Genomic DNA, 15,682 nt, shown 5'->3' with positions numbered 1-15,682 from the left:
GAGGAGTAGAGAGGGGGAGAAGTCAATAAAAACTAAACAGATAAAATTTTCCTGGTGGATGCTGGCCATCATGGAAGGAGTCCTGTCCTTGAGGCTGCCTTAAGTTATCAGGTGATTTATTGAACAGAATTGGTAAAACTCAAAATAACTGGGAGCAGATAGCTCACTTCCTTCTGGTTACCTAAAAGGCAGGCTAAGAGAAAAGGAGAGGGCACCTGAGGTGAAGATACTTTGGTAATGGAGATGTTTGTTCTGCTAGTGATTTCTCACATGTCAAACCATGATTAATAAAACCTAAAATTGTACCGGCTTTTTGTTATTTATTTACACATTTGTAATGCTCACTATGCCAGAGAAGTCAGGTGCAAGGCCTCATCATTCTTACTGTGAAACCAGCAGCAACTGAAACACACTGAATAAATGGATGCTGCTTCTGCAGTTCTGATGTGCTGAGATTTCTTATTCCAGCATCAAGATTTGTGGTTTAAGCTGTTATAACTTGCTTTTGTTAATCTAATATGTTTATGAAGTCCCAAGTACTACTGTAAAACTTCCTTCCTTCCCTCTAAACCCCTATGCTAAATAAACTTTATTATTATTCTTCTAGTGAAAGCTTTGTTATGATTTTCTGATATCTAAATACACTTACTACTACTACTGTTTTTAATGGAACATAAACTTGGCCCTGTTAAGGTGAACTGATGTTACTGCCTCTCCTTTCTTGTGAGGTGGTCCATCACTGTTCTTGGTGTATACTGTGCTCTGAATTTTGTGAGTACCGATGGAAAAACGTTATATGAAAGTTAAGTTAGAGACTGGATTCCATTAGATGTGAGGTGAGCTCAGCCTTGGAAGTGGAAGTGAATGGCTGTACTTGTCTGTACTAATGTTTGCAGCCTTCTTGCTGTTAGTACTCTGCATGCCCCCTGAACAAGTATAAAGTGAGTTCTGGTTGTTTTTTTTTTTTTTTAAAGACCTGTTCTGCTGTGTGTTGCAACTGACTCCAAAGCATGAGCTGGAGTAGTTCAAGATGCCAATTTTAACACAGCCCAACTAGAATCACTTCCAAAAAAACCAACCCACAAATAGGTGAACATAGAATAAATAGATTCTAACCTACTTTATAATCTTTTATCATTACTGTTAGCAGATAATTAATGATCTTAATGTTAGGAAACTGAAAGAGGAAAAGTCTGTTTATGTACATCGGTGTTCAATGGATTGACTCTTTATTTCTAAAGCACCCAGGGTTTGTGTATTGTATTAAATATATAAATACCCCTGTGCCCTTCTAGACCTTTTTGTCTGCTGCCCAGATATGCTTGATTTGTTGCAATAAATGACTGAGGCTTCTATTGTGTGAACATGGTTTCTCGTTAGCTGCTTTTTTACTGTGAACTTCTTAGAGAATATTTATGACTGTAGCTAGATTAAAATGTAAATTCTTGTGCTACTTAACTTTAGTTCTGTGTCTGTTAACATGCTGACAGTGTAAAATTTCAAGGAATAGAATCTTGGAATCCTTGGAGTTGGAAGGGACTTTAAAAGGTCATCTCGTCTAATTCCCCTGCAATGAACAGGGACACCGCAGCTCCATCAGGTTGCTCAGAGTGGTCCAGCCTCACCTTGAAGGTCTCCAGGTATGGGACATGCACCTCATCTCTGAGCAACCTGTGTCACTGCCTCACCACCTTCAGGTGGTGTAAAAGTCTTTTTCCTTATATCTAACTTAATTCTGCTATCTTTGAGCTTGAAACTGTTTCCTCTTGTCCTGTCACAGCAGATCCTACTGAGGAGTCTATCCCATTCTTACCTGTAGCTCCCCTTTAGGTACTGAAAGGGCACTAACAGGTCACCTTGGTGCCTTCTCCATTGAAGTAATTAAATAAAAAGCACTACCAATGTAATTCTGAAGGTAAGTATTGCTTTAGATAGCTTTATCCAAAGCATAGGTTTTGAGATGAAGATTTATAGCTTTCACTCTGCTTTGACTGTTTATTGGCTCCTTCTGGGAAGTGTTTGCTCAGTGAAGTGTTTTCATAGAAGGAAAAGCAAAGCAAAACAGTTGATGAAATGTGTACTAGAGCTTGTTTATAAAAAACTGAGGAACTTAAATGTAGTTCCTATTGTACCTCCTTCTTGAAATTTTCCAGCCTGAATGTTTTCAAGTTTTTACAGATTTCAATTATTATAAAGGGCAGAAGAAGTTAACCAGCTACAGAGTTCCTACGGAGTGGAATATGTCATTGTATTTTTGTGTATCTTTAATTTGTCCGGTAAAGAAGACGAGTTGTTCATCCTCTAGTTGTGCTGGGTATAGGGAACTTAGGTAGCTGATGCTTTTAAGATGGCCCTTTCCTATTGTTTAAGATTGTGACAAATTTGCCTCTAACTTAGGGGAAGCATTCACAACATCAAATAAACGGCTATTGCTCTAAACGTGTCAGTTAGTGTACATCTGTGTACTTGAGCAGTACACACTTACCTGCTGCATTTCTCTTCATATCAGTTTCTAAAGTTAGTCTTTATTGTTTGTTCCTTTAAGTCTGTGTGTGTCTGTGAGGTCTAAATGCCTTTCATTTGTAGCTTGGCCAATTGTAGCCGCAATGATGGGACGCTGATAAATTGGTCTGTTACAGTGCATCCTTGAAGTGGAGAAGCACTCAGGATTGCTGCTGTTGAGGGGTTGCCTGTGACTCATTTTGGAATCACAAAGTGCTTAACAGCTCTCTGGTTTCTGTTGTTTTTTGTTTTTGCTGTTGTTTACGCTGTGTGGCTTTAATAACTCCTTTTGTCATTTCATTGTTATTGACAGGAAGGCAGCTGTTTGCTTTTACTGATAAAATCAGGGATGGCTGGAACCTCATTGTGGAAAATATACTTGCATTGTATGGATGGATGTGCCAGAATCACTTAGTAGCTTATTCACCGTCCTGACCAATGTGTATCTTTTGTGCTGTTGCTAAATGCTTTCATTTTAACATTTAAACTCAGAATTGTTTATGCAGGATATTCTGTTGCCTGAATTTTATTGCTTTGGAGACATACAAGCTAAAGGAAAATAGAGAAAAATAGCGCATGGTAAATGCATCTTTATGAACATGGTTGTTTTTTGAGTTTAAAGGGCATCAAAATTTATTTGGAAGACATCTCAAAGAAGTGGGATGTATATGTACTTCTAAGAAAATTTTACTGAGAAAAAGATAAATATGTCAAGCCCATTTAATGAGGTCGGTTTTCTCAGTGCAGTCATTGTAGGTTGTATTGGTTCCTACTGAAGGCTTTCATAGGTACTGGAAAACAAAGCACTGCTTTTCACCAAGAGTGGATGTTTTGCTTTGAACAGTAATTGTGTTTGTTACCTTGCTATTGGAATCAGTGCTTCTATTATGTGTGTAGTTATATTTTTGATGAATAAAAAAATTTCACCATGGAATTGGTGCGTTACATTGAGAGTGGTAGCAGTGTCCACCTTAAGTGGTATCTATGTTATACTTTGAAGCCAGGTTGCTCTGATCGACTTCTGATAATAATTACAATGTAATGAAGTTAAGCCTGGAAATACTTTTCGATGCTGGGTTCCTAGTAGCAAGTCAGCCTTTTTTTTTTCCCATGTACTCACAGGAGTGTGATGTGCTAACAGGCAGACGAGTATAGATCATGGGGTTTTTTTAATCTTTTTTTTTTTTTTTGTGAAGAGTATACTGTACAAAATTGCAGAAGGCTGTCTTTTGCAGCCAGAGTAGAAGACGAGCATTTCACATGCGTACAGCCTTCTTTCCCCTCTTTATTTTTTTATTTTTTGTACATCACACATTTTCAGGGCCATCTTGAGGGTTTGGTTGTGTCAGTTTCTTATGAATCACTCAGCTTGAAAGGTACCTGTTGTTTTCTGTGTTTTTCTCTTTGTAATTTTTTATTTTTACTCTGTGGCTCAGGAGAAATTATAATACAGGTTAAAATTTGCAAATACATCTATCCCATCTCCTGGGATGCCAAAGAATAACTATTTTTCTGTCAGCCTGAAGCTGTTAAATGGAATTGGAGTGTTGTTTTTTGTTGATGATGTTGTTGTTACCAAGCTCTACATGTTCTGCAGTTTTTGTTAGCTGGAAGTCAATGTGCAGAAGATAATCCATGCATTCAAAGTTGTTTATGCTGCAGTTTTCCTGACATGGCTGTATCTGTTGAAAAGAATAACATCCCTAACAGTATCACAGTATCCTAGCTGTGCTAATGTATAATTTACTGATACAACTTGTAATTGAACCAACACGGGAAAATTTGATTTTACAGCCGTTCTTGTGCATTTGCTGTCAGTATGTACTATGGCACAAGACTTGTGCTATCAGTGTAACTTTCAGGCATGATCGAAGCCAAGAGCTGTGGAAGATTTTAAGAAAAACTGAATGGATATTGTAATACATAGTTTTCAGTATAACAGACAATTTCACACATAAGGCTTTGAGTCAGTCTATGAAAAATTAAGCTAATAGTTCCCCGCTAAGAGCCAAGGAAAAGAGCAGAGTGCATGTTATCACCCTCCTGTCTTTTATGTGGCTTTTCCCAAGGGTCAACTGATGTGCATGGAGTTGGGGCTCCTAAGTGCAATTAAATGTTCTGGGTCTTATTTTTCAGTTTCATGTGTTGTATTTTTTAAGGTAGTTCCCTAATCTAGACTGTGGTGTTTTCAGTTTTTAAAATAACTTTTGTTGCTTATTTTGAACTCTTTGAATTAGTTCTCCTTGATGTGGAACGGTAGAGATGGATAATTTACCTTCAGCTGCAGATAGAGGCAATTAACAGGCAGCTGCAGTGTGACATTGAGGGCATACTCATTCTTGTATTGCTTAATTTCTCAGATACTTATAATTGAAATAACACAGGAAGTGCTGAAGGATTTCATATTTTGCAATTGTAAAACAAAATGTTCAATTAAAGCAGTTTTAATGCATTTTTAAAGCCATTAAAGATATGTCTGTATGGACATGGTTATATCAGTACAGCCCACTTACACTTAAAGTGATTTATATGAAGAGGAGTCTGTCAGCTTGAGTTATTAAAAAATGTGATTTAATGTAGACAATCTGTGCTGTCAAACTTGACTGAAGTGCAGTTGCATGTCTTTTTTTTTTTTTTTAATGCTGATTAATGAATCAATGCCAGTAGATAATCTGGCATTACCAGCTGCAAAACTGTCTTGAATGGGTTGCTCCAGAAGGTGTATCTCAGCCATTCTTCCTTTACTGCAGCTGTAAAAGTTACTTGTCCTGCTAAAGAGTACTGAAGATCCCTTTTCCTTTTATTCTGACTTTCTTTTTCCAGGTTGTGTAGATTTTGGATAGAGCATCAATGCAAGTTATTTTCTAATTTGTCCTATGGGCTACTGTACACCCTTCTTCCAGCAGTCTGGTGATGTCTGAAGTGTAGCTCATGTATGGAAGCAGACTCTCCTTCATATTTCCATTGGTCACTCTGAAAGTAATGCCTCTTAATTTATTTCCATGGAAACTACAACACATGCAGAGAACACAGTAACTCTATTTTACAGAGCAGATTTTCAGCTTCGGAATAATGTTTTTCAGTATGGTCACCACCACTAGTTGTGCATTTTCACCATTGGTGGAGGAGAGCCTGCACCCCGTGGTCATAAAAATTTGCATGACCGTCTGCAATGTGGCTTGTCTTTCACATCATTGTCACCACTGTTGAAACACACCCCACCCACCGTGTCACTGTGCCAACATCCATAAGCATTCAGCAAGTGTTGATGAGTGGGAGCCTTTTTTTTACTCATGGAGGAATTCAGTTCCACGCTTTTTGCTCCATGCGCATTTCCATGTCAGACTATTCCTCTGCTGCCATCTGTCACACCAACAACGTGTAATGAGATATTGTCAGGAAGGCTCAACCTCTACTCTTGTATTGCCAGCATCATGAAATAGAAGGCATTACTCCAGGGGCAGTCCTTATCTTTAATAAGGATTTGGTCCTACTTGTTCCTTTTTCATTGTTCCAAGGTATTTAACTTTATCGTTGGTTCCATGAAGTTACTGTAGTCCAGTTTCATGATTAAACTATTGGTATGTGTGACCAATAGTTTGTTACTGGAGTGTTACTGTGGGTGTGTGTTTTGTTTGCTTGTTTTTAAGTGAAACGCTTCCTTCAGCCCTGTGGAACCTTGGTAAATGCAGCTTGACAGTTCATGTGTACTGTATTGGAGGGTCACGATGTATTTGTCAGTAAGATCTGCAGTGAGTTAAGCTTTGAAGATGAACTGGAAAGAAGTAGGGGGAGGTTGCTTTTGTTTCATTCGTAATTGTGATGATGCCAGCTGTATTTTCACATACAAATAACTGTGCTGCCTCTAGCCATTAAACATTAATGATTGGGTTGCTGCCCAGCTCTGCTACTCTGATATCAGTTGATGAATCGGAGTGTTTCTTTGGAATTATGGACAGGGGGTTGTCTTCCAGTTCTTAGATAGAGGATTGCATAAGAAGAAAGATTTTGTGCACTTCCTGTGAGTAGAATGAAATAAAGGAATAAAATTTGTGAAAGTGAACCAGATAACTTAAATATAGAAGTGTTATTACTAAAACAAATCCCCCATTTCACGTATAAAATGATTTCTTGTGTCTCTAACCCAAATGTTGTAGAACTGAATAACTTCCTGAACAGAAAAAATCTTTGCTCTAGTTTCAATTAACCTGTCACATTTTTTTTTCTGGGAGATTTTTAAATGAGCTGGAATCTCAGAAGATTATAATGTTTTTTTTGTACATTTTCCCAATAGACATTTTGACTTTTATTTAACTGCAGAGCAGTGTTTTGCTGCCTGCTTGGAGCACTGACGGCAGGTTGGTGCAGGGAGCTGTGGGTAGTGGGGAGAGCTAACAGGCACAGACAACTGAAGGAAAAGATGCAATAAACATCACAGTCCTGAGGGGTTATTATCTAGGAACTTGTCATTTCCTGTGGTCCTGTATGTGAAGTTCGATTTGCTGGTCTGCTCATCTTCACACCCATGGTTTTGCAAAGGAAGGCACCTGTTATCTTCCTTCCTGAGTCAATTCAGTTGATTAACTAGGTGGATTTTGTTTTATTACAGGAAGAATAGCTTTTTGCTAAATGAGTGTGCCAGTGCAGCTAGTTGAGGAGTCCAATCAGTGCAAGAGTGGGAGGGGGGACCTCTGCTGGTAGTGAGCAGCTGAGGTCAGCTGCGTGGTAAGGCAACAGCAGGTGAGCAGAAAAAAATATTAAGGCCCATTTGATTGATTATATGCTCTTCTTCCAGAGGTAATCTGCAACTCAGGAATTTTGTGATCAGAGCAAGGCTTCTGAGAAATGGTGGATTTAAGGCACTGGAGAAACAAGCTATAATGATTGTAAGAAATGTAATGATAAAGATTGGAGAAGTGTAAGATAATGAAGTACACAGTTTTACTTGGGGAAAGGAGGTGTGAGGCGACCTTTAAAGGTCATCTGGTCCAACTCCCCTGGAAATGAACAGGAAAACCTACAGGTAGATCAGGTTGCTCAGAGCCTGTTCCAGCCTGGCCATGGAAGTCATATGCTACAAAACATTGATCTGCTGTAAGTTTATCAGGTCAGGCTGGGACCAGAGGAATGAACAGGTGAATTTCAGGGAAATTTCCTAAAAGGATTTCTACTTAAGTATAGAGAAATGGTCTGCTACTTGATTTCTATTGTGTTAGTACTTTCAGGTTATTGTATGTGAAACCTTACCTGGGAAAATAAGTTTCCAGAATAGCTGAGTTCCATTAAAGTGTAGTTTTACGTCTGAGTGTTCGATGCTGCTTAACTGAGATCCTTGTAAGCTGGGTCATTTTGTCAAGCTTTCAGGAAACTAACCAAAGCATTTAATTTTCTGCTCAGTAAACAACCTAAAATAGCTCATTATGTAGCTTACAGGAGCTGTAATATCAAAGCCAAAGGTGAGGCTATACATGAATCACTTAATTTCCTTATACTATACCTTATGCCTTTTCCTGGGAATTTGGAGAACTTGGTATTTGTGTAATTTTTAAGAGATGCTCTCTAGCCTGTTTTTTTGAAAAATATTCTAAACACAATTTAAAAGAAACTATAGTTATTCAAGGTTAGCTTTTTAGGTAGTTGTTGAAGGGTGTGCTTATCTCTGCTGTTCCACGTAGGTATTAACTAAATAATGTATTGTACGTTTTGGTCTTTATTCTTTTGACAGACCACTAGCGATACAGACTAGGGTTGTGTCAAACCCAAAATCACAGTGACTAAATAGTTGGTATGAAAACCAGTTTTCTTACTCCTTCATCTTTTTCAAGCTATATAGTATATACTTTTTGTTAAGAGCTTTGTGTACACTTAGTCTTAATGTTAGTTCTGTAAACTACTGTGTTTTTTCCAGTGGAGTCATAGAATGCCTTGAGTTGGAAGGAACCCCAAGGATCATCATGTTCCAACCCCCCTGCCACAGGCAAGGCCATCAACCTCCAGATCTGGAACTATATCAGATTGACTAGGGCCCCATCCAACCTGATCTTGAACGCATCCAGGGATGGGGCATTCTCAGCCTCTCTGGGCAGCCTGTTCCAGCACCTCAACACGTTATAAAGAACATCCAGTCTAAACCTTTCTCCCTTGAGCTTTTAAGTGTTCCCCCTTCTCCTGTCATTGTCTACCCATGTAAAAAGTTGATTTCCCTCATGTTCATAATCCTCTTTTAAGAACTAGAAGGCTGTAATGAGGTCTCCTCGCAGTCTTCTCCAGGCTAAACAAGCCCAGCTTCCTCAGCCTGTCTTTGTAGAGAGGTGCTCCAGCCCTCTGATCGTCTTTGTGGCCCTCCTGTGGACCCTCCCCAACAGCTCCACATCTTTCCTGTAGTGGGGGCCCCAGATTGGGTCTCACAAGTATGGGGGCAGAGTAGAGAGGGACAGTCACCTCCCTGTCCCTGCTGGCCTCCCCTCTTTGGCTGGAGCCCAGGATAGCGTTGGCCTTCTAAACTGCAAGAGCACACTGCTGGCTTGTGTTCATTTTTTCATATGCTGGGACCTCCAGGTCCTTCTCCACAGGGCTACTCTCAAGGAGTTCTTCTTCCAGACTGTATATGTATTTGAGGTTACTCTGACTTAAGTGCAAAACTTTGCACTTTGCTATGTTGTACCTCATTGGGTTTAACATGGGCTCACCATTTGAGTTTGTTGATGTCCCTCTGGGTGGCAAAACAGGTTCTCTAGTGAAAAAAACAAACAAACATAAAATCACTGGAAACACAGTAGGTAAAAGTAGCTACTAGAAAATCTATATGCTATAGGAAAAATATATAATTATTATTATTTATTACAAATTCAGTTTTCTTTCAATAATTGCTATCTCATCACTGTGCATTTGAAAATAAAAGTATACTGTGCGGGCATGTGCATGTGTTAATAAGCCTTGTTCCCTACCCACAGTACTGAAATAAAATTATATTTTGTGATGTAAAGGGCTTCCACTTGTTTAATACCTATCAATATCTGTCCATCCCCACATATCATCATTAAAATCCAGTAATTATAGTTCAGCTAAGTGAATACTACTTGGCTTTCTGTAGAGGCAGTACGTTTCTAATTCTGTTGTGAATACATCATTAATTCTCTTCAGTTACTTAATCAGTGTTTTTGTGCTTCTTATTCTTCTCCTCTGTTAGCTGGGAATAGTAATCGCTGGGTTAAATGAGACTTGATTTCTAGTTTTTCAGTATCTGTTAAAGTATGTTTCATTGATTTTTTTTTTAATCAAATTAAATAATCTGAGGATGTTTGTCTGTCTTTTACAGTTTACGTATTTTTATGTCATTTGTGTTGTGTTCTTTAATAATTTTTGCAGAGAACTTGCAGTATTGATTTAATTTGAATTGTACTTGAGTAGAACCTGACAGACAATTAATTGATTATAAAATGTGTTGGCTCTAAACGGTATTGTGCTTGAGAAAGAGGAGAGTCTGAATTGAGTCAATGCAAACTGAACAGAAATCTCTTATTTTCCCTTATAATAGCTTGTGTTGCTAACACTGAAGAGTTACTAGCTTCTGGAGAAGTGGTTACTTGCTTCCAAATAGCTTGAATGCTAAAGAAATTCAGAGAGGAATTGTTTCTTGATGTTTTGAAAATACGTTCAATGAATTGCCAATGCGTACCATATATAAGCAGTGAAATTATTTATCTTTTTGCTGATGTATTAATTACGTTCTTCCATTTTTCCTGTAGTTAAAGTACCTCGTAATTTTCGCTTGTTGGAAGAACTTGAAGAAGGGCAGAAAGGAGTAGGTGATGGTACAGTAAGCTGGGGCCTTGAAGATGATGAAGATATGACACTCACCAGGTGGACGGGCATGATTATTGGGCCACCAAGGGTAAGCGTGACATTAAAATGTTGTAAGCACTACAAATGCCAAGAGAAAAGGTTACTTTCTGCATTGTGAGGGAGTTAGTTAAGAGGTAATGTAAAATTCAATGAAGTTGTAGTTCTGAAATACTGTATATTCATGTTAAAAATCACAATCTGGTGTGTTAGTGTTTTCAGTCTAGTCTCCAGTCTAGTACGTTTCTGCAACTGTTTAAGCCAGTCGTGTTTTGAGACTTTTTACTGAGTTAGAAGTACAGTTTGTCTGTATTTCCATCATTACTGCCCATAAACGTATAGTGACAGTTCAGTAAACAGTGTAAATTTCTTTCCATGGTTTATCATACGTACCCAGTAGTTTCAGTTCTGTAGCAAGGTTTTATCAGATAGACTTTTAGTCTTGCAGTTTATGCAGTCTTCTTGAATCGGACCTAAAGACCAAATAGTTGTTAGTTACCACTAATAGGATAATGCATATAAATTATAATAGGGAAAAAAAAATCAAATCCTTCTGACCTTTTAAGTTCTACAAAATGCTATGTATGCTGAAGGCCTCAAGAGATCTGATCATTCCTGATGTCTGAGTATCGGCCTCCCCTGGTATGAATGGACACATCTTCACTTAGCATGTAACTTTTGTGCAAGCTTTCTGATGAGTTAATATGATACAAAGGATTGCTCATGAATTTACTGTCTTGTGCCTCCCTTGGTCCTGGATGGCTTATTGACTTATCCAAGACAAGATCTGAGATCAGAAATTGACCTCAGTGGAGATAATGACTTTCAGAGTTACATTCAGTGTAATTCAAGCTCCTTTTGGAAGTCAATTAGCAGTAACATGCAGCAGACTGTTTAGAATATCTGCATAATTGTGTGGAGCTCCTGAGACATGGGTACATTTTATACAGGACCAATTTAAAATACAAACCTAACACCAGTATGTTTGGGTACTGGCTTCTGTGAAGTCACAGTATTCAGATTTGTTTAGAAGAAGACCCCAGAACTGCCAGGAACTGGTTTCTGGTTCCACCTAGACCAGATGCTTACCGCACCTTTGAAGGAAGCGGTGATTATGTAGGAGCCTAAATGCTTTTGTTATAAACAAAACTAAAACAAAACACTGGGTTGCAGTTTTAATTCTAGTCAAGTTATATTTTTGTCTTTTTTTTTTTTATGACTTTCTGTGTAAAAGAGTGCAAGCAAGTAATATTCTGGAATGTGTGGAGACTTGCAACCTTGCTTGTAGTAGAAAGACTTTGAGTATGTGAAGACTGTGGACAATGAAAGCCACCAGCTTTCAAACCAGGATGGTACCTCCAGCTTTGGGGTTTGTAGAAGATAGGTGCTTTTGGAATTGGTTGAGTTAGGTAGACAGTGTGCAGTTTGGCAGAAGACAGGGAAAGTTGCTAATACTTTCTGCTGCATGAAGTTCTTCATATACATATCTCTAGAGCTGTGCGACAGTTGCTGATCAGTGTTTTCTTACCTTGATTTGCAAGGTGAACTTTGCTAAGGGGAAGGAGAAATTTGTTTTGGATGAAAAGAAACATTTTTCTGACCATGAAGAAATACTTCTGAGACTTTCTGGGGAGCTGGTCATGAAATTTTGACTTACAGTTAAGTGTCAATTGGAAAAACACAGCAATATTGAGAAGCTGCCTGGATAGGAATAAGGGAATGTGAATGAGTGCCATTCTCAGGAATTTTCAGAGTTGTGAGCAGTGGATGTACATTTTGGCCTATTTCCACTATAACTGACAGCATTCTTCTCTGGAATGTGGAAGCAAATATATTACCTGTAGCAGGACAGATTAGTTTTGTTGGGCCTCCAGCATATAGTGGGTAACAACAGTAGAAAATCTTTTTCTTAAAGCAAGGTATCCTGCTTCCCTTAGTTTCTTTCTGACCCAGTTGCTGCTCTGTCTCTGTAGCTTCTTGAAATTACAGGTCACAGTTAGGATCCTTCAGTGGCATGATTTCCATGCTGATATTTGCTTGGGCGCAGAGTGAACTGCTGTTTGACTGAAGTTGATTCTTTTGCTTGGAGTAAGTGACATCTGGTAGATGCAGAACAGCTTACAGATGGTACTCTTGGAAAGTTTAGAAGCATCTTTTTGCTGCAGGTTCACATTAGCTGTAAATGTGTAGAAGCTGAGTTTATATTCCTTCTGGAGCACAGAGGGATGTGCATCAGTGACTAGCAGAGATACTGATGCTTTTTGTCTTGCGTATACTACTTGATGGGAAAAAAAAAGTTAGAATTTTATTCATTTCTGATTGGATTTTCTCAAGATAGACTTAGAAAAAGATATGAACTGTTTCATGGTCATTTGGGAGAGGTGTATTCAACAAATGAGCTGTCACCTAACTGCACTGCCTGAAGTCAATAAATGCTTTGGTAAACCAAGCTTTAAATGACCCTTTCTTGATTCTGCTCCTCTCTTGAAGTATTTCCTTGCTCAAAACTTCTCAGCAGTGGCCGTCTTGGATATCTTCCGGAGTGCTACTTACTTCTAGAATATGTTTCTTTATACATGCTATTTTCATCTTGTTCTTTGTTTAATTATTCTCACCTTTATCTTTCCCTGTTCCCTTTTTGTTTTCTCTAAAGATTATTTTCTTCCCTCAGCTCCCTGCTGTGCCAAAAGCGCTTTGGCAATGCAGATGGAATAAATGTGAATTAAATTGTTCTACTGGAAGCTTTTGTATGGTACTGTCAATAATTAGTATAATTGATACAAATTCATCAGCTAATCAATGTAAACAAAACAGTGGAATATCAATTAGTAATCTAATACTATCAAATATTACATAATAACAATGAATTTAATCGTTTCACGTTTCTTTGTCGTTATTCCTCTTGCCTTTGCTTTCTGTTATTTTTTATGAATATTCAGCTTTCAGTAGGATGCATCAGTCTGTCTTTTTGCTTTCTAGACAAACTATGAAAACAGAATATACAGTCTGAAAGTAGAGTGTGGACCTAAATATCCAGAAGCACCTCCTACAGTTAGATTTGTAACTAAAATTAATATGAATGGAATAAATAATTCCAATGGAATGGTAAGTTGAAATGGTAAGACCAATCATATTGTTAATCTGTTAAACTATTTAAATCCCAGATGAGGACTGTGCATGTTGGAAGTTTTCCTATTTAAATTTTGCAGTATTAGATACTTGTTTTAAATAAAATTTTGGTTGCCTGTTGCACATATTTAAATCTATAGGTGTTTACAGTATTTTAGCAGCTCTTGGAGGCTTATCAGGGAGACAAGCATTACTTACAAAACTGAAATAAAATTGAAGATTTTAATTTTGTGCAGAAAGAGTTTAAGCCATATATTTTCCATGTGTGAGTTATGAAAATAATATTGGATTCTATCCTAGCAGGAATGCTACAGTACTTAAGACCGTTTCTGATTAATTATTAAAGTTTATTTTGGTATCCAAACTTTATTGGATGTTTCCATTAATTACAAATGGAAATGTTCCTGCCTGAATCATGTTCTGGATGTAACTCCCTTGTAATGAACTGATGCATTTAAATTCCTGTTTTCTTTATAGTGAATTTATTCGATTCTGAGATGATTTTTAAACTTCAGTCTGAAGGTCTTTCAATATAGATGGAAACCACTTTCATGTTAAAGATCCATTTGCAGTAAATTACATTCTTAGAGGGGTGTTTGAGCTGTTGCAAGTCTTGTGCACTGATAGATCACCCAAAGCCAGTGAACTAACACTTCAGCAATAGTTTTAAAGGGGATTTGAAATTTCTTCCTGCATAGCCAACAGCCCAACTCTATCTGAGATGAAGATCTTATTAAAACTTCTATCTACAAACCAGCTGTTGCTCTTTATTCCAGCTGTAGCTTATAGTCTCAGTATCTGTGTTTATTAGGAGGTTGTGACCGGCCAAAGCTGCCAATCTGGAATGCAGTAGAGCTTTTGGTATGTTTATAATATTATTTTCATACCTCCCCCTAGTAACATGTATTATTCTGAATCACTGAAGATGTATGCTGTCATTAATTCATCTGTGTGCATGCCTGAGAAGATAGTTTTCCAGAAGCAAAATTTCAGGCCTGCAGAGCCCAAAACCTTGTGTTTACTGAGTCCATCTGCTTGGAGCTTGTGTTTGGAGAAGACTGACGAATGGGCTGAATATTGGGACTGGAAGTTTGACTGGTGGTTTTAAAAGCACTGATAAAATTCAGTCACTGCTATAGTTAAATTTGATTGAGCTTACACCAGAACTTCATTCAGTCTTAGCACAGCAATTCTAGCAGCTAGTATACTTCATGAAGGCTTTGCTGTGCAGATGCATAACTGTACATATTTCATGGATTTCGACAGGACTGGGTTGTACTTCTAATGTAAACAGATCGCAGCACTAATGAATTTAAAAGTCGTTATGTGCTATTTTTAACGTATCCTTTGTCCTGGTTTCTTGTGTTTTAACTTGCTTTGCCATTGTTCTCACTAGCGTTGTGCCAGATTTGTCAGATAAACTGGGGGCAGGTTTTACAGTTGAGAGCACAGAACTGGAAATCTGATGGAGTGCTGAGTTTGGCTTTGCTCCAACCTCCTTTTTCATTTTTGGTTAAGACACTTATCTGTGCTTTGTGTGGATAGAAAAGTCACGTCTCTAAGCGAGTCATACCCAAAGAACATACAAGACACAGAGGCAGTTCTCTTGTGTTGAACAGATTCCTTCCTAAAGGAAAGGAGAGAAAGAAGTGGTTCTGTCTTAACATCAGGAAGCGTTTCACTGTGGGGGTGACAGCACTGGCACAGGCTGCCCAGAGGCTGTGTGATCTCCTTGGAGATCTTTAGAAGCCATCTGGGCACCCTGCTCTGGGCAGGGGTTGAGACAGGTGGGCGCAGAGGTCTTTTCCTAAGAGTAGGATAACTTTATATTTTCTTTGTCCAGTTTTTGGAATTTTGAACTAATTTTGATTTTCATTTTCAATCTTCTAAGCATATGTTTTGAAAATAAGGGTTTAGTAAAAGCTTGTTTATAGTGTAAGTATGGATGATAGCATATGTGTACTATTTAAGTAGCTTTTCATTAAAGCTTCTTTTTAGACATCAGGGAAATATGTTTTCCAAAACCAGATGTAATTTAGCAACTCTAAAACAGTTCTGATCAAAATTGAGGTCCCTTTGCAGTAGTTCTGTGCATATATGTTCAGCTCTGCTGCAGAATACTAGAAAACAGGATAAATGTGTGTATGTTTAATGGATGAAAACACTGGAAGGCAAAATGACCTGTGCCTTCAAAGAAATCTGTTAAAAT

At 38.0% G+C, this 15,682-nt stretch overlaps 1 protein-coding gene across 5 annotated transcripts in view; it reads left to right on the top strand.

Annotated features, from left to right (window-relative positions):
- UBE2V2 (ubiquitin conjugating enzyme E2 V2) overlaps window positions 1–15,682 on the top strand; it is a 29,191-nt gene that overhangs the window by 7,772 nt on the left and 5,737 nt on the right. For 3 of the 5 annotated variants that reach the window (XM_065751754.1, XM_065751753.1, XM_065751752.1), the window contains 2 exons: window positions 10,251–10,396; window positions 13,324–13,449. In XM_065751754.1, coding sequence (XP_065607826.1) covers window positions 10,251–10,396; window positions 13,324–13,449 — 272 coding nt within the window. Of the gene's footprint in view, window positions 1–10,250; window positions 10,397–13,323; window positions 13,463–15,682 lie in introns of all 5 variants that reach the window. The other 2 variants (XM_065751756.1, XM_065751755.1) reach the window with 2 other exon arrangements.

Source organism: Cyrtonyx montezumae, unplaced genomic scaffold, assembly GCF_038088225.1.
Source record: "Cyrtonyx montezumae isolate F1298 unplaced genomic scaffold, pur_monq_1.0 scaffold_8, whole genome shotgun sequence".
Classification (NCBI taxonomy): Eukaryota; Metazoa; Chordata; class Aves; order Galliformes; family Odontophoridae; genus Cyrtonyx; species Cyrtonyx montezumae.
The sequence above is the reverse complement of the archived record's forward strand: the minus strand, read 5'-3'. Positions and strand labels throughout refer to the sequence as shown.